This window comes from Rhea pennata, chromosome 18 (genome assembly GCF_028389875.1).
Source record: "Rhea pennata isolate bPtePen1 chromosome 18, bPtePen1.pri, whole genome shotgun sequence".
NCBI classification, from domain to species: Eukaryota; Metazoa; Chordata; class Aves; order Rheiformes; family Rheidae; genus Rhea; species Rhea pennata.
Genome location: NC_084680.1, coordinates 10,368,720 through 10,386,521, shown reverse-complemented (window position 1 = coordinate 10,386,521; position 17,802 = coordinate 10,368,720). Strand labels below are relative to the sequence as shown.

General features: G+C 56.2%; 1 protein-coding gene across 6 annotated transcripts in view; it reads left to right on the top strand.

The window, feature by feature from the left end:
• Positions 1-17,802, top strand: part of RALGDS (ral guanine nucleotide dissociation stimulator) — a 47,281-nt gene that overhangs the window by 25,437 nt on the left and 4,042 nt on the right. For 4 of the 6 annotated variants that reach the window (XM_062591220.1, XM_062591218.1, XM_062591219.1 and 1 more), the window contains exons 2-11: positions 11,313-11,423; positions 12,759-12,952; positions 13,406-13,480; positions 13,964-14,214; positions 14,611-14,732; positions 14,917-15,132; positions 15,385-15,488; positions 15,881-15,965; positions 17,324-17,401; positions 17,501-17,587. In XM_062591220.1, the coding sequence (XP_062447204.1) occupies positions 11,313-11,423; positions 12,759-12,952; positions 13,406-13,480; positions 13,964-14,214; positions 14,611-14,732; positions 14,917-15,132; positions 15,385-15,488; positions 15,881-15,965; positions 17,324-17,401; positions 17,501-17,587 (1,323 nt within the window). The remainder of the gene's footprint in view (positions 1-11,312; positions 11,424-12,758; positions 12,953-13,405; positions 13,481-13,963; positions 14,215-14,610; positions 14,733-14,916; positions 15,133-15,384; positions 15,489-15,880; positions 15,966-17,323; positions 17,402-17,500; positions 17,588-17,802) is intronic. The other 2 variants (XM_062591221.1, XM_062591217.1) reach the window with 1 other exon arrangement.

Below are 17,802 nucleotides of genomic sequence, written 5' to 3'. Positions count from 1 at the left end.
GCGGTCGCTTTCCTTTTTATTTAAATATATATTTGCGGGGCTGTTTCAGTTCTCAAATATTTCTCCATCTCCCACGGACCCAGCAAGAGGGGGGAAAAAAATGTCGTTGCTAAGGAACGGGATTTGGATACAATGCTGGCTGAGCCGCGGCGCGGAGGGGGGGAGTTTTACCAGCAATTTCGGCGGGGGGGGCTGCGGGGAGGGGGAATTCCAGCGCCCGCGCTGGGCGCCCGAGGCCGCGCGTTGCTCCCACGGCACGGCACCTGCAAGGTCCGCGCGCCGGGAGTCGGCATTCGAGGTGCGAACGGAGAGCGCGGTGCAAGGGCTCATCCGCCCCCTCCCCGATCGATTAAATTTGTTTTTCCACTGCTGTTAACGTGCCTGGTGCCTAATTAGACCCAAAGACGGCGTTTGTGGTCAGTCCGAAATGTATGCGTGGTTCGCTGCGGGTGTCCGCGGGACCTTCTTTCCGCAGTGAAAGCGCCTGCGCGCTGGAAGACGAGCCCCGTGCGCACGCCGTGGTGCCCAGCAAGAGAACCGCGTCCTCGCTGCGCTTGCCTTGGGGACGGACGCGCGCGCCGCGGGGCTCAGCGCGCGCTCTGCAGTGACCACCCGCTTGAGCCGCCGAGCTGCCGCCTGGCCGCCTTCCCCTCCAGGTGACTTTGGTCTTACCGCAAATGGCCTCGAAAGGCCGCGGCCGCCCCGCCAGGGCGACGGCGGGGGCCGGTAGATACGCGACAGCTCAACATCGGCGGGGATGAAGCACGCGCGGAGGCAGGCGCGTGGCCCGGCAGAGCTCAAGAGTTTGCTTTCCTTACCCCGTCGGTATTTCGATGAGCTGCGTTATCAGAAATAGGCTGGGAGGAGGCAGCTCTCTGCCCCGGGGCAGCTTTTCAGGAGCTTTCTCGCGCCTCGGCAGCGGGTGTCGGCGGCGCCGGAGGCAAGAGCAGAGCCGCCAGACGCCCGGCTGCCTTCTCCGAGCTGACGGGGGAGGAAAAAAAAATTGTTTTGACTTGCAAACGAAGCAGATTGCATAGGAAAGTCATCGGAGGCAACTTTACGGGGAATGCTGAGGCATTATTTTTAGAGCCGCTCTTCTCCCTGCTAACCGCGGCTTTAACGCGCAGCAGCTGAGCCAAAGGCCGCCGCGGAAACCTGGTTTTTGGAGCTCTTGCTACCTGACTTACCAGAACTCCCTCCTGCGTGATGGAGGAAAACCGCCCGACGTTTCCCTGCTCTTTGGCACCTCCACAGAGCCCCAGCCACGGCAGAGCCGGGGGTCTGCCCAGCAGCCATCTCCGCTGGTTAAATGCCGTGCTAGGTTTGGGGTAACTTTGTAGCGTTGGAGCTAGCTCGAGGAAACCAGCTTTTAGCCAAGCGGGATGAAGCGAAGCAGGGGAGCGGCCGGGGCGAGCCCGCGACGCGGGGAGGAAACGCGGGGGCTGCGTCGCGCTCCTTCGCCGGGTCGCGCCCGGGAGGTCGCCTTGGGCTCAGGGCAAAGCCGGGGCTTCTGCTCGGAGGTGCTTGCCGAAAAGACTCTGCCTCTGGCCCATGGCTGGTGCTGTGGGTCTTTTCAATATTTTGGAATGGGTGTTTGGGTCAAGTTTTAATCGTGCTGCTTGAGATCCCTTCTCTTGCCGCTGCTAGCCGAGCGGGAGGGAACGATGGTCTGCACGTGCCTGCAGGGACCGTCCTGCCCTCCTGCATTGAAATCCTGATGTCCCCTGTCCCCGAGCCGAGACAGGTGATTGCTACAGGCATTGTTACGCCTTCGTGATCAGTGATCTGTTCCTTAAGTGGTGGGAGAAAATACTGTGACCCCAAAAGTCTGCGCTAGGTGGGGTTACTGGGAAGCTGGAGCAGCTCTGCAGGCAGCTGCCTGCTCCCTCCTCTGCCCGAGCCAGGGTTTTGGCTGGTCTGACTTTGGCTTGCCTAGAAATCCCCGTTTGGCTGATGCTGGGAGCAGTTGCAGGACCTGCACCTGCGGGTGTCCTGCTGTCCCCGTGTCCCCGACCCGCGGTTGCTGCAGGTCCGGCCAGGGGGCCGGGCTGGGGGTCCAGACCTCGCTGCTTGGGCTCCCAGGCACTTAACAACAGCTTGAGTTTTGTTGTTGTGTTTTGTTTTGTTTTCTCCCCGAAGGTGCCAGTTAAACTTAAGCTCTCACTTGCTTCAGCTGTGGAAATTAGAGCAACTTGGTTCGTTTAGCACCTTGATTGGAGCCCCCCAGGCGTTACCTCTTGACTCCTCTCTCCTTCCCTGCTTGTACAGCACCTAGTGCCTTGTTGGTGCCTGTTTAAGTAACGCGGCCGTGGCGAGATTTCCCTGATGGGGAAGCAGAAGCGCTCGCTCCTCCAGCTTCCCGGGGAAGGGAACAGGCCGGGGTGGGGAGGACCCTCCAGGAGGAAACCTCTCGCCCATCGGCGGCCTCCTCGAAGCGCTTGCGGGCGGCGGAAGCCGAGGCGAGAGCCCGGAGCCCTGCAGCTGGGAGGCGGCGGGTGTCAGGAGGAGGCTGGGCCGAGCCGGGCCGAGCGCGGCGGCCCGGAAAGCGCGCCGGCGGCAAACGGAGGCGCCCCGGGGGCCGGGGCAGCGGGAACAAAGGCCGTCGTTGATGCCGCCCCGCACGCAGCCCCCCGCCGCCGGCCCGCGCCGCCCGTTCGCCCCGCTTCGGCTCTCTGCGGGTGCCGGGTCGCAAGCAGACGCGGTTTCGCCCGCGCCAAGCCGAGGGAAGGTGGGACCCGGCGCTTCCCCCGCTCCAGCGGGGACAAGCTGGCACGCTGTCGATACTTTTTAAATTAATTTGTTCAGAGTGACAGGTCGGCTGAAAGCAGGGAGAGGAATGTGGCAGGGGAATATTTATTCAAGGCTGTTTCTCTGAGAATGTAAAGGCTTGATTTTGGGATAGACGAACTAATGAGCTTGCAAATGCTGATGTGTGCAAAGGACGGACATTGCCCCGGTGCAGCAACGAACAAATCTCTGCAGCATTTGTTTATGCTAAACGCCCCAAACACCCTGGTTAACCTGTGTTAAGCATAACATAAATATTAAGGGTAAGCATCTGAAGTGGGTTTTGAGGTACGTCAGCTCTGAACGCTGGCCCACGCGCTCTCCCTTTCCCAGCGCGTGTCCTGGTCCTTGCTGCAGCAGTGGCACGCTTGATGGGGGGGGCCCTGCTGAAACGGCACCCCAGGGGTGCAAGCGACAGAGCAATGCTCAGTCAGGTAGGCTTGAACAGCAAGCTCTTCGGGACACGGACCCTGGCCGCCTTTGCGTTTGAGCAATGCGCTATAGGGGTGTTGTACTGCATGTGACTTAGGTGCTACTGTACTCAAAGAAGAAAAAAAGGAGAAAAAAGAAAAAAAAAGGAAATTTTGATTTCTGCACTTTGATATTTCTTACAGATTTTCTGCTCCATCTTAGTGAAAGCTGAGCTGACTTGCAATGAGCCACTCAATCTCGATTTACAGAGCAGTGCGTATTAATTTTTTATACACCAGTTGTCACCAACCGTGTTATTCTGGTTTCACTTCCAGTAATTACCCTCTGGGCTGTAGAGGAGTTTGTAGCAGAGCAATTGCTCTTTAACTGAGGGCCAGCTGCGTCCCTCGTAGACAAGTCCGGTTCTGTGTAGGCGTTGGTGCTGAGCGTGGGTGCTGCAGAAACGTACGCTGAAGTTATCACGAACACGAAGCCAAGAAATGTGGAGCAAGCGCTAGAACTGCTGTGTTGGCTGGATCCTTTTGCCGTGAACTTGGAGAGGAAGCAAAACCTGCTGCGCACAAGTTTTCTTCTAAACTTGGGGGGCCTGCGAAGGAAGCCCTTCCTGGCACATTCCCTTCCAGGAACCCTCGGGGACATCCTCAGTGGCAGCGCCTTGGGCTGCTGCTTTTTCACTTACGATGCAAAACTCTAGGGGTTTTATATTCTTTATATTCTCTAGTGTGCAGAAAAATAGGATTTGGAGTAAAACAGTTATTTTGGCGTCTCTGGTGCTGTCACTTACAGGTGTTGTTCCCTCTACCCCGAGAAGCCCACCTGACCTCTGCAGCTCCCTTCAAAGTTGGTGGACAGCCAACACTTCTGAAAATCTTTGACTCATGATTTCCAGAGTGTAAAAACAGTGAAAAAGTTTCTCCATGTGATGAGGCTCTTAAATTCCTTCAAAAGCAAGCCCAGACCAAATGGGGCGAATTCAGTGTATCTGTCCTGCCTGGTTTCTGGAGCTAAGAGGCTTAGTCCCTAATCCTCGCTGCAGCCACTGACTCACGGCGTGCAAGTCACAGGACTGCTTTGTAACAGCTCCTGGAGCCGCGGCTTTCTCCTTGCGCGGCCGGGAGGGTGGAGGAGGCCCTGTCAGAGGGTTGTCTCCAACCGCTCCACGTTACGGGCACGGGAATTGCTGAGCTGGAGCAGACCTGAAGCCTTTCCTGGCCGGTGCTTTGGGAAGGGCAGCCCCAGATGCTGATAAAAGAGGAGTTAAAACCTCGCAAGGGGCAGATGCGGGGTGATGTGCCCCATCCCGGCATGCGGAGGAGCCTGTTGTGCTGGGCGCCGGGTACTGCTGTCCGTTCACCACCTGCGGCAGAGCGAGAGCCGAGCTCAGCGTGTCGGGAAATCCTGGCTGCGGAGCCAAGCAGCTGATGGGTGAGAACAGGCTCAGCTGTCGCCGCTGCCTCGGTAGCCTGGCAAAAACACCCCTGTTTTGCAGCGAATTTAAGTTTAGCTTCTGGCTCTTTTTCTCTTCTTTTCCTGTTTCCCCCTTTGGAGTTATTTTTTAATGGGTCCTTGGAATCGATCCTGCTCTGAAATGGCTCTGAGGTGGGCAGGAAGGAGGGCAGAGGCTGTTGAAAAACCAAAGCAAACGTGTGCGTGTCCGTGTGTGTTCATGTGCGTGTGACTTCTCGGCACTGCCACTGCACACAGGGAGCAGCCGGCCCCGGGGCGGCAGCAGCTCGGCAGTGTTGGAGCCCCCCAAGTCCTGCGCTCCCCAAAAGGAAAATAGTGTGAGATCAGTCCATAACTGGGGTCTGGAAAGTATCAGTCTGGTTCACCTTTGCCTTTCCAAACTGCTTGAGATGCACAGCTGCCTAATTGCCCAACTTTGGGTAATCCCAGGAGACTTTTTCCGGAGCAAGAGAGGAGCGGATGGGGTGATGCCGCCAGGCTGGGCGCTGGGGCCGCTCCCCCGCGCCGCTGCTGGGGCTCCTGCCTGGAGGTCCCCACCAGGAAGGGTGTTGTGCTGCATGTGCTTATTTGGGGAGAGTAGGACAGAGGGAACTTCTGCTTTTGTGGTCTTTATCTTGAGTTCACAGAACTGAGGTTGTTTTCCTTTCGCTAGATGGGGGTGGCTTTTTTTTTTTCTTTTTCCTGTTTCCTTTTACGTGATGTCGCACATTTTGGTTTACATAAGACGCCTCAAAGTTGCTGCTGCGCATTGCCTGGGTTCGGAATTTGCTCTAGTGAAATGAAAGTGCCCTGTGGGCTTGTGCAAGCCTTGGAGGAGGCAGCTCTTGGTGGGGCAGCTTTCTTTCGTTTCTGGAAAGGCCCCTTCAGCCCGTGAGCAGGAAGGCATGGCTTTGAGAAGGGACTTGGAGATCTTAAGGACCAGAGCTGTACTTTCTGTTTCGGGCTTTACCGGCCAGCTTTCATCAAGTCTCTTCAAACTTGTGCAAACACAGAGCTTAAATGAGAAGCTCCTGCTGATCTCACTGAGCCTCGGCTCTGCCTGTTCTTGTTTCTTCGCCAGACTTGGCTTCCCAGCGGATGCGGGTTCCCGGGCTGGGGATGTGCCATGGGCAGGGCTGGCGTCCGGTTTGCTCTCGCAGCTGGCAGCATTGCCACAAGAGGTGGCAGCAGCAGGCCTTAGGAATTGCCATCCCAAAATACTCTATGCTTTGTTATGTGCTAAAAGGTAACAGAGTATCATGAACATCTTAATCTTTCAACCAGCTGTTGTCCAGGGAGCATCGGTAAAAGCACTTTAAGTGGTTCTGTCTTCCATGTGTGCTGAAATTAATACCTTTTTCCAATACCGGTTCGTTATTTTGCGTCTTCGGGGGCCAATGCGCTGACCCAGGGGCACGCGGGACCAGAGCTCTTAAGACCTGGTAATTGTAAGATAATTGTCTGTGCGCGATGCGCAGTGATGTTGTCGTGCTCACATTAATCCTGCGCTTTGCTCCTGTCTTACTAAAACCACCTTAATGACTTGTCTCGAGGCCTTTTTAAAAAGCAGTTTCCTTGCTGATGTTTCGCCGCACTGTTTGGATCTTGCATCCTTTTCTCTGCAGCAGAGAGGAGAGGCGAGGGCGGTTTCCCTGCTCTTCGCCTTGCTCCTGCGCGGGTCCCTCCAGCCCTTTCCGCAGGCTTGCAAACCTGGCTAAGGCTTGGAGCTCTTCATTAAACCTCCACGTGAGGACGTGGGGTTCAGCGCTGTGCTGTGTCCTAGCACATTTGCCAGAGAGTAAAAGAGTTTATTGCACGGAGCAGGAATTCCTGCTCCGTGCAGTCACTGGCGCTTTGAAGCGTCGGCCGCGCTCCCCGTTGCTCATGCAGCCCAGGGCTATCTGCAGCTCGCCTAGGCCGGCGCTAAAACCAGGCGAGCCATCTGGTGCAGGCGTCGCGGCTCATATTTCAGGGGCTGAACTCCTGCAGAGTTCACTCACGGCTGCTTTTCCAAGAGCCTCCGCGGCGATGCAGAGTTGCCCCTGAGTTAACCAAACGTAGGTTTTTGTGCCCCTCAAACTGCAGCCCTTCAGGATGGGATTGCATACTGAACTGGAGAAATCGGGGTCAAGTGTTTGTTTTAAATATCCTCCCTCTTTTGCTGCCCATGTAGATATGCTTTGGGTCTCACTTTCTAGGGTGCTGAGTCCCTCCCATATGAATTTGGGTGGGAGATGTGAACGTCCTAAACGCCAGTGTGCTCGGAGTTGGTGCTTTCATTCAAGCTTTGCTGAATCTTTCTGCAATAGTTAAAGCCCGTGCCAGCTGGCCCCATCGCAGCCACGCGGCAGCAGAACGCCGACGGGACTGTTCACCTGCACCTCTGCTGCAGCGCTGTGCTCGGTGTTTTAGGTTGAACAGCCAGTGAAGGAGGATTCGTTTGCATGTGGTCAGCCGTGATTGTGCTGGTCGAGGCCTCACTCACGTTCCCTTTGCTTTGGGGTAGAAAACTCCTACAGATAACCGCAGTGGACACCTAAAAGCGGTAACCATTGCAGCAGTATTTACCAGCACTTGTATGTTGTAGCTCTTTTGAGACCATTTGGAAGACGGTTATCTTCAATCGACTTGCTGGAAGTTGTAGAGGGAAGTGGTGTGAGTGCCAGACCGAGGATTTTAGAGTTCTTGGCTCCTGTTAAGTGAATAAACCATAGTTGGAGGTTCTTTCTCTCCCCCAGTCCCGCTTCCTGTGTCTACTGGTGTGCAAGGAGAAAAACCTGCAATTGGTGCAGGTGTTGACCTGGGTCTTCATAGTCTCTGTCCTGCTGCTTTTTGCTTCCTTGGTTTATAACCAACATGTGCAGAATGCACAATCAGCATCTCAGAAAAACAGCAGCAGGAAAGAGGAAGCTCATGCAGAATATAAATAACCAAATTTTAAAAAGTACCAGTGTAGCAGTTCGCCTGGCCCTTGGCATGAGCTTAGCTGAAGACTGCTGGGAAGCTGCGTTCTCTGTGTGTGGTTTGCAAAGGGGGAACTTTGGGGAATATCACACAAGTCAGCAGGAAAAAAATGAATGAATCTGACAGTCTTGAATATAGGAAGGAAATGAGATTTGCTTCTACGCGCATCAGAATTAGGCGTACCCTCTGCATGTGACACAAAACACATGAGTGAAACCCACTGCAGTTATGGCAATACTTTCCACTCTGGTTGCACAGCAACTGCCAGTGATTCATTGATTGATCCTGGGACATTCTGTTCTCTCAATGTGATTTGATTTATTTATTAATTTTAATTGCATCCCAGCAAGCATCAGATTTTTTTGTTGATGCTTTGTGTCTAGAGTTCACAGCTGCTTAGCCAAATCTCTGTTGAGTTATTCTGTACCAGGGTCTGGTCATGCTGGATCTAGAGGTTTCCTCTAGCCAAAAGCCAGTGTAATGGGAAGCTACAGAGGAGAGCTGATTTGTAGGTTACATTATAATTCTAGGCAGAGAGACCAGGAGAGCTGATGTGAAGCCCTGGTCATAGCGATTTCCCTTCTCTATCATGTATGGTCTTGGGCAGTGGGCTTGCATGTCTGAAAAGCATCTACTGCTGTGTGCTGCAGAAAGGCACATAGCTAGGGGGACCAGGGGTCTTGTGGCTGCGGACAAACTGGGAGGAGATTACTTTTCTTTCTTGTTGTTGGAAGTGGTGCCTGCAGTTGGAAGAAAGACACTGTGGCTGAAACAGGATTCAGGCTGGTAGCATCACTGTAAGTCAGGTGAACTTGAGGCTTTAGCGTTGTAGGTGGCTCTCTTCGATGGCTGTGCCAGCCCTCACTGGCACTTACTTTCCAGTAAGGTTTCCCTGTGGCAGAGTCAGGAGTGATTCATCTGGCAGAGGAGTGCCTCGTTCCTGTTTGCTTTTGATGGTGAGATGGGGAGACTGAAGGTGCAAGGGGGAGAGAAGCCCAGCTCTCACCTGCCCCTTCCTTTGACGGTGTACCTGGCTTGCCTTCTCCTTGCTGAAGAGTTTAAACCCTGGCTGGTCCCGGGGTTTATGAGAGATGACAGAGCCTGGCACGTTCCTCTGCCTGGGTGCCTTGATGACGTCGTCTCCCCCACGCCGAGGCGATGTTGTGGGTGGGAGCTCTAGAGGACTGCTGGTGTGGGTGGACGTGACACAGGGCCGCGGGGAAGTGGGGAGTTGGCGTGGACTCGGCGGCTCGTTCCTGCCACTTCCAGTGCTTGAGCTGGGTGGTGTCAACCACCGGGGGTCTCAGGGCTGCCAGCCCACCAGTGCCTTGGCCAGCTAAGCTGGGAGGGTGCAGGGCTCAGACTGCCATGATCTCCAGCAGCCTGTCTCATCAGGCCTGGGGATTTTGCTGAGGCAAGAGGGAAATGTATTTTCACGTCTCACTGTCTAGGAAGGCCCAGGGGCACATGATGGTGGTGGGTGAATGGGTTTTCACACTTGAAATCCAGGCCTGTCTATGCTTGACAGTAAATTTATGCCATAGCTTATTCCAAATTCAAGTGTAGTAGCTATTCCAGGTGTAGACAACCTTAGTCCAGGTAGGATCAGAATAAAGACCAATAGGTGGACTGGTGCAGGCTCCTAGGAGGACTTCTGTCTGTCTTCTGCTGTGTGCTGGTACCTCTGCACTCTCAGTGTCACTCTGGAAGCCAAGACACCAAGGAAAAGATTTTTGATGTTCACAGTGCAGGCAAAGTTAGGAGCCTCACAACTTTTCTCGAGCTTCATCAAGCCAGACTGCTGAACGTTTTGCCAAGCTGGCATGAAATTAAATGAACAGGCTTAGTCGAATGTGGGGAAGGAGTCCAGTAACCCTGTCCAGATTTCTCCATCTTCATTTTTTACAACCATGAATAAGAGGCCTTTAAAAGTCTCCTGTTCTTTGAGCTCTCTGTGATTCCCTGCCTTAGTTTCATGCTAATAAGAAGCATTTGACTTGAGCACAGTGTAACGATAGCACGCTGATTGCTCCTATGATAATAAAAGATGGTGGTAAAGAGCAGGCTAGATGCGGGCTTGGGTCTGGCAGCTTGGGGCTGTTTGGCACTTTTTACTTAGTGTCTCCTAGGTTGACCTCTTGAGAGGTGCACCGCAAATGCGAGGACCTGCATCCTCGTCTGAAACTGTGGTGCTGAGGTTAGATGAGCTCTCATGTTCATCGGGAACATCAACCCAACGTGTCTCGTTTGCTCAGCAGCGGGTTCCTGGGGCCGCTGGCAGACCCGGCGTCATGCCCAGAGCTGGGGGGCTGCTCGAGGCTGTGCGCTCGATTCCCCCATGCATCAGGTGCATGGATGCCCAGTGGATCCGTGGGGCAGCCCACCATCCTGCTTGGTTCAAGGTGAAACGTGGGGGCCGAGGGAAGCGGGGAGCAGCATGGGACTGGGCTGCGGGCAAGACGTGGGCTGTTGGTTGATCGTTGCCACTCTGCAGTGATTTCTGGAAGCATCGGGCAGTGGGAAGGCCATGGGCTCTCCCGCTCCCCGGCGGGCAGTGTGTGCACGCGGGAGGGACCTGGCGCCGAACCTCAGCGCGGGGTAAACCCTCCCCCGGCTTAACCCGCTTGCCGCCTTCTCAGGCATTTTCCCGGTGTGGCGAGCAGTGTTTTTTGCAGCGCGTTTCACGTTTCACAGCCTCCCACCGTTTGGTGTGGGGGGTGGCGGGAGGGGGAGATCCCCGCCGCGATTGAAAGGATCTGGTTAAATCCTCTTAGCCAGAGAGCCCTGAGTCAGCAGCACGCTGGGAGGGGGCTGGGCGTTGCAGCGGGGAGGAAAACCGAGCTGTGCTCGCTGGGCTGGAGCCGCTGCTAAGGACCGTGCTGGGGCTCCGGGCCGGGGGGGGGGCGGAGGCAGGAGAGCAGCTGGCGAAGCAGCCCGGGCTCCTGCCTCGGGATCTGCCGTGAGAAGGATCCCCTCTTTCCTAACCAGATTTTAGGGAGTCTCCATCCTGCTGGAAGCAGAAAGCTGGGCTCCGTGGCCAGGGCGGGCTGTGGCCTCCCTCCGACGGCGCGTGCCTGGAGGTGCCGTCCCTGGGCGGGCGCAGGGACCTGCCTGCCCGTGTCCCGGGGTTTTCCCCTGCATTCGAGCTTCCCCACCTCAAGTTTGTCCCTCAGGGATCGGCCATGGCTACCTGATGCCTGCAGGCAGCTTGGTTTCATGGTTATTATTTATTGCATAAGGTGTGATTAGGCCGCAAGCGCCGAGGTGCTCAGCTGCCGCAGGGGCAGATTACCAGGATTACTGTCAGCCCCAGGGTGCGGTGTCACCTTAGGGGAAGGGCAGAGGCTTAGAGAGGGGAAAGCAGGTGGAGGTAGGGACGATGTGTCCGCGGCTCGGGGCACAGCAGAAGGACCATGACCCCCTGAGTTGGGGGGAGCGAAGGAGACCCAGAGCGGCTTGCAAGGGGCACAGAGCCGTGAATTGGGAGCTTTGCCCTCTGTGCAGGTCCAGGCTGGCCAGAAGGACTGATGCCACCTGGTTTGTGTGTCTGAAGGGGTGAACGAACCCCTCTGCCTCCTGGCTGTCCCCTGCAGTTTTCCGGGATGTCTCATCCGGGCCCACACGTGTATCTCTGTCACGTTTTGTCCTCCTTATCTCATGGTGTGCCTTGTTGTCCCATGCAGAGCTCCACACAGGAGATCGGAGAAGAGCTGGAGGATGGTGTGATCTACAGCATATCGCTCCGGAAAGTGCAGCTCCATCACACGGCCAACAAAGGACAGCGCTGGCTCGGGGTAAGCGGGGCTCAGCCTGCCTCCCTTCGCGATCCGCCTCCTCCACGTGCCATTTCCAGACTTTTCACTGCCAGAGACGCGGTGACCTGATGTACAAGCTTGCACGAGTCAGTACAAGCCCACGCCCTGCCCCTCTCCCCCAGGCACTGTTCGTGGTGAGAGAAGGGTTAAGAATTAGTCCCTTTTCTGTTTGTCCCTCTCGCTGCTGCTCAACAGCCTGTTTTGGCCAGGAGTCTTACCACGAGTCTTCCCACAGCTCGTATTCGCAGACAAAGCTGCTCCCCGCGGCTGTGCTGGGCTCGGACAGACCCAAGCTGTGCGCGCGGGGACATGAGGGGACCGTGCAGGGCACCGTTATTTCCATCTGCCCAACTGCATCACGTCGCAGCCGCTCGGCTGCACAGCCAATGACCCTGCCCCGGGCCTGGCTGTAACCCAGCTGTCTGCAGGCAGACACGGAGCAGAGGTGACGTGAGATGTGGCCGCTCGGGTTCATGAGGAGTGCAAGGAGGAGGTGATCATGCGGGTTACGGATCTCCTCTGCCCTTCCGCACATTCTTCATTTTTTTTCCCCTCCTGCATTTTTTTTTTTTTTTTTTTTTTTGCCCCTTCTTTCTCCTGCATTTCCTGAGCTGAAGGATTATTTGCACTGGGCAAGCCAGGAGCCAGGGCTAAGAGGGAGCTGATGTTCTCCCTACCAGAGACCCACATAGATAGACAGGGTAAGTTTAGCCCCTTTTCAGTACAAAAATTGACTTGTAAATAGAAAGAAGTCAGAGCACGGTGCAGCAGATCAGGTCTTTCCTCCTTCTTGAAGGAGGAGGAACATTGCCTGCCCTCACTTGAGCTTCAGTTTCTGTTTGAAGTGGGGATTTACCCCATAGTACAGGGGTGTCGGGAAGGGTCATGCTATGGACAAAGCATATCTCCCAGCTGCTAGAGCATCTGTGCTCCTGCCAGTACTGCTTCTGCCTTGGTGAGGTTACCAAGCAGAAGTACAGTGCCTGCAGATGCTGGGAAATGGGTTTCAGCAACATGAGGACTTTCCTGGGGCTTCCCAAGTGCTCAAGTCTTCTGCGCTGAGTTGCTGATTGTCTCTCATCCGAGGGGACCTGGCCTCCCTTTCAGCCAACTCTCTGCTTGTGATCCCTTGTGGCAGAGCAGCACCAGGCATGTCACGAGAGCCCTAGGTGTTGTGAGGCTGATCATGGTCTCACCTGGAGGAAGGCTCCGAGCCTAGATCCAAATGGCTGCAGGCTAAGCTGGTGGGGCAGTATTGCGCTAGTGCACGTCTGTCTTCATCCAGCCTACTGACTTCTGCTCCTGTCCTGCCAGTTTGAGAACGAGTCTGCCTTAAACCTGTACGAGACGTGTAAGGTGCGAACGATAAAAGCTGGGACCTTGGAGAAGCTGGTGGAGTACCTGGTCTCGGCCTTCAAGGGCAATGACTCCACTTACGTCACCATCTTTCTGTGCACTTACCGGGCCTTTGCCACCACCAAGCAAGTACTGGACCTGCTGCTCAACAGGTGAGGCTGGCCCTTGCCCCCTTGGCAGGGGAGCAGGCTTTTGCTGCTGTCAAACCGTGGGTCTTTGCCTGAATGGGATCTATCCCTTCTCTCTTAGCCCCACCAACATAAAGATTTTAAGTCCCCTGGGAAAGAGCTCTGCCTGAGCTTTCCTTGCTATTTTTTGTCATGCCATCTGCGATCCGAGCTGTCTTGCTCCCTCCCCGTCTCCTCCACATGCTTCATCTCCTTTTGCATTCCTACCCAGTGCATCTATCCATCCTGAGTACTGGGACATTGTTGGTGGGAGCACAGAGCTGGGGCACGTCTCCTGCTGTGGCAGCCTAGGGGGAGCATTGGGGAGGTTCATCCTGAGCCCCTGCCAGAGCTGGTGGGTGATATGGAGGGACAAGACCTGGAGTTGAGAGGCAGCGGACTTGAACACTCACTGTCTCCTCATTGCACTCCCACCAGATACGGCAAACTCCATGTGCAGGCGAATGGGGACCACGCCAGGCATGCTGTGGATGAGAGGATGGAGCTGAAGAAGTGAGTAGGACCTCGCTGTGGGTGTGGGCTGCATCTGTTTCTCCTGGGTTGCAGTGGCTCGAGTGGAGCCGCCTTTGGAAGGCAAAAACTTTGCAGAAGCTGGAGACAGGCTTCTTGCTGTGAGGTCAGGACTCAGAGTGTGGAAGTGGAGATGACACTGAAATGAGTTGCCGAGACTTGATCCAGTTCCCAGCTGAGGCCCCTGGGCTGGGAGGGTTTCCAGAACGGAGAAGTCAAGCTTAGCTTCTTGTTTTAAGCACAGTGCCACGTTTCCTCTCCTATCTAATCTTTTCTTGGGACTGGCTGGGCTGTTTGCCCTAGGGCAGCAAGTTAGAGATAGGTGGCTGTGGTGATAGTTCCTTAGTTGTACAACCGCACATGTTGTCCCACGCTCCTGGTCGCCAGGGTGCATGGGTGCATGCGGTTTCCAAGTGACCCCCACCTCTCACCTAAGCCTGTCCATGCTCCCCTCTCTCCCTGCAGCACCATTTCCTCCATCCTGGGTGCCTGGCTCGACCAGTACTCTGAGGACTTCCGCAAGCCCCCAGACTTTGCCTGCCTCAAGCAGCTCATCTCCTACGTGCGCCACAACATCCCCGGCTCAGATCTGGAGCGCCGAGCCCGCATCCTGCTGGCCCAATTTCAGCAGCAAGAACACAGCGAGACTGAGGCAGAAGGTGGGGGGCTGTTCCCCACTCACCGTGGACCATTTGGGGCTGCCTGTGGGGAGAGTGGTAGGTGTTGGTGATGAGGGTCTCCAGACCCTCGGGTCTCATCATATAGCTAAAGCCACTTAAACCCTAACTACAACTACATGGGGATACGTGGGGAAGTTAATCCAAGTGAACTAGAAGTGAGATTTCTAAATAGATTAGCTAATCTGCGTTTAATCCTCTGCAGATACTTGCATCCAGAATTAACATGACTGTACTTTCACCTGAGCCTAGTTTCTTGAGATGGGAAACCAGAGTGGAATCAAAAGCGCTTGAGCCTGGGATGTGGGTGTCTGCAGGGGGCTAGTGTGAGCCTCGACATGAGGGTCTGGGGGCTGGTGTCAGCCGCCATACGGTGTGAGGGCCCGGGCTTGCAGCAGCGCTCTGGCACTCAGCTTTGTACCGTGTCTCACACAGCTGTGGACCATGGTGGCTGCACGTTCCAGCTGGTGGAGGAGAACGGGCTCGGGGAGGGGAAGTCGGACTTCCTCTCCTTCTCTCCAGAAATGGTGGCAGAGCAGTTCACGCTGATGGACGCTGTGAGTATTCGTTCGACAGCTGACTCATTGGCTGCTGCGTGCTGGGGCGCAGTGCTCTGCCCACCTGCTGTCTGGGCACAGACCTTTCGTTGTCTCTTCCCTTGCTCCTCGCTGTGCCTTTTCCTGCTTGTCTGCTCTCATTCCAGAGATCTCAGAGACCCATCTCCATCCCTTTGTCTTCCAGGAGCTGTTTAAGAAAGTGGTGCCTTACCACTGCCTGGGCTGCATCTGGTCCCAGCGAGACAAGAAAGGCAAAGAGCATCTGGCACCCACCATCCGTGCCACCGTCTCGCAGTTCAACAGCGTGGCCAACTGCGTCATCGCCACGTGTCTCGGAGACCGATCGCTGAAGCCGCAGCAGAGGGCAAAAGTAGTGGAGCGGTGGATTGAAGTGGCTCGGGTAGGACTGCTCTCCGTCCTCACTGGCCTCCCACCTCGACCCCGTGCTGGGGTCTGCAGCACACAAGTCCCAGCAAGTGCCTTGAGTCTGTCTCCTGAAAGACAGCTCTGTGCAGGGGCATCCAAGTAGGGGTATGCTGCCCTTGAAAAAACAGCTTACAGGAAGGTTTGAAGTGTCACGTGATGTAGATTGGTGCAGGGCTGACTGTATTGCTTTAACACTGGGTCCTGCCGTCCCCTTGTCTGCCCCCAGGAGTGCCGCATCCTGAAGAACTTCTCCTCCCTCCGAGCCATCCTCTCAGCTCTGCAGTGTAATGCAGTTCACCGGCTAAAGAAGACCTGGGATGAGGTCCTCCGGTAAGCAGCACCTGCTGTGACGTTTCGAGGGAAAGGCTGCTGCCCCAGTGTTTCACTCTTTGTGAGGGGGGCTGATGCCGTAGGGTTGTGCTATAGCTGTGTCCCTTGAATGCATAGATGGGATCATCTCCTTGGTTCTGGCATCACCTCTTGGAGTGCGCCCAAATCCCAGGAACCAGCTTAACATGTCAGGGATCTAAGGAGGGTGAGGAAATAAAAGCAGCATTACTGCCTCCTCCCTTCCATGCGAAACACCCCTGGGATATCCCTCGAAGAGCCAGGCCCCCCTAGAGCTGCACGCGTTGACGGGGAGCACTTGGATGAGGAGTGGAGAGCTCCCAGCTGCACGGTGCTGTCGTTGCTCATTTGCCCCTTGGTCTCTCCCTGCGCAGAGAGAGCTTCCGCACTTTCCACGAGCTGTCAGAAATCTTCTCCGATGAGAACAACCACTCTCTGAGCCGGGAACTCCTCATTAAGGTATGGGGAAGCGGGCGCCCACCTCCCACGTTGCTGTATCTCTGCCGAGGAGTTTATGCTGATGCTGGCAGAATTTCCTGCCTCGCTACCCCTCTGGCAGCGCCGCCGCGGTTGAGTCGTCAGCACGCAGGCAGGACACGCCGAATCTCGGGAGCAGGCGGTGCATTTGGTGCCGGCATTTGCTGTGGGCGCAGGAGGGTCCTGTGCGACCTCCCGAGCCCGCTCCGCGTATCGGCGCGGCGGTGCGCGTGCGGGGCGGCACGGGGCTGCGCGTGGTCCGCAGAGGAACGGCTACCAAAAAAGCAGCTTGCTCGCTCGGCTCTGCCTGCGCGAATCCCGGCCGGGCCTGATCCTGCCTCCGCTTGCATTCGTGTGATCTCAGCGTTGGGAGGGACTCGACGCGCGGCAGCAGTTCAAGCCTCTGCGGGGCCCGTGGAGCGCGCCGGCTCTCGGGGACTCCTGAATCAGCCAGGGCAGCTTGTGTGCTGGCTTCAGAGGAGGCTGAGCTTCCCGCTTCTCCACCCAAAGTAATTTAGCAGGTTTGGGATAAGCCATTGGATACAATCCCCTGCGCCAGATGCCGGCTTCTCCCCAGAGGCAGCTGCGTTTTAACAGCCCGGTGCAAAGGGCAGCTCTCTCGGGCGTCCTCCCCGTTTCAGGGGGGTTGTGGAGGTCGTGGCAGGCGGCTGCAGGAAAACCCGTTCCCCACGGGGCCTTCCTCGGCGCTGCAGCCCAGCTCCCGTTTGGGGCCTGAGATCCCTGAGTCCGGAAGGGAACAAAGCATCCCATTGAGGAGCTGTTTACGCGCGGAGCCGGGAGCGGGAGCTGCGCTTCCGTTCGCGCGGGCTGTCCTCCCCGGCTGCCGCGAACAGGCTCCGCTTTGATTTCCTCCCCTGCCCCTTGTCTGCAAGGGAAGTTGTACCAATAAAAGTGGGTGTGAATTTCAGCTAATCTGTCAGTGCAGCTTCCCCCTGTGGATGTTTGTTATCTTTTGTCAAATGATCTTTTTTCCTAGTTCAACTCTGTGTTGTCTTGTAAGGTGATTTCGTGGCAATCTGTGGCTCTCTGAGTGTTTTTTTTCCTGAGGTTTTGAGCTCTTACAAAAGAGAAAAGTTCTTATAGAATGAAAGAAAAAGCTCTTACAAAATGAGGCAGTTTCTTATCTCTGTTTTACTGATCAGGAAACCTAGGCAGGGAGATAAAATAGTGCCGGGACCTCGCTAGCAGGGCAGGGTGGCACCCTGCCCTTCGCAGGCGGCACGGTGCCAGCCCGACGCGCGGGGCTGCGGCGGGGGAGCCCTGCTCCGGCGGGAGCTGCTGGGCGGGCGCTCTGACCCCCGCCTCTCCCCGCCATCCAGGAGGGCACGTCCAAGTTCGCCACCTTGGAGATCAACCCAAAGAGGGCCCAGAAGCGGCAGCAGCAGCAGCGAGAGATGGTGAGTCGGGCACAGCCGGGCTCCGCGCTCGCTCCCCACTGGCTGCCGGCGCCAGTCGGGCTCTGCGCTGACCCGGGTCGTCCCTTGCTGTCCCCGCAGGGTGTGATGCAGGGCACCATTCCCTACCTCGGCACCTTCCTCACAGACCTGGTGATGCTTGACACTGCCATGAAAGACTTCCTCGACGTACGTACCACCCTATATACCCTCTTCCTCCTCGTCTTCCTCCTCGCAGCCATCCCCAGAGCCTGGGGTGACATACAAAGGGCTGCATCCCTGTGCGTCCTCCATGCGACGCCACACCTCCCTCTGAGCGTCCTCCATGCGTACATCCTCCATGCGTACGTCCTCCGTGCGCCGGCCGTGGCGATGGCCCGCTCTCGCACTGCCCCTTGGTGGGG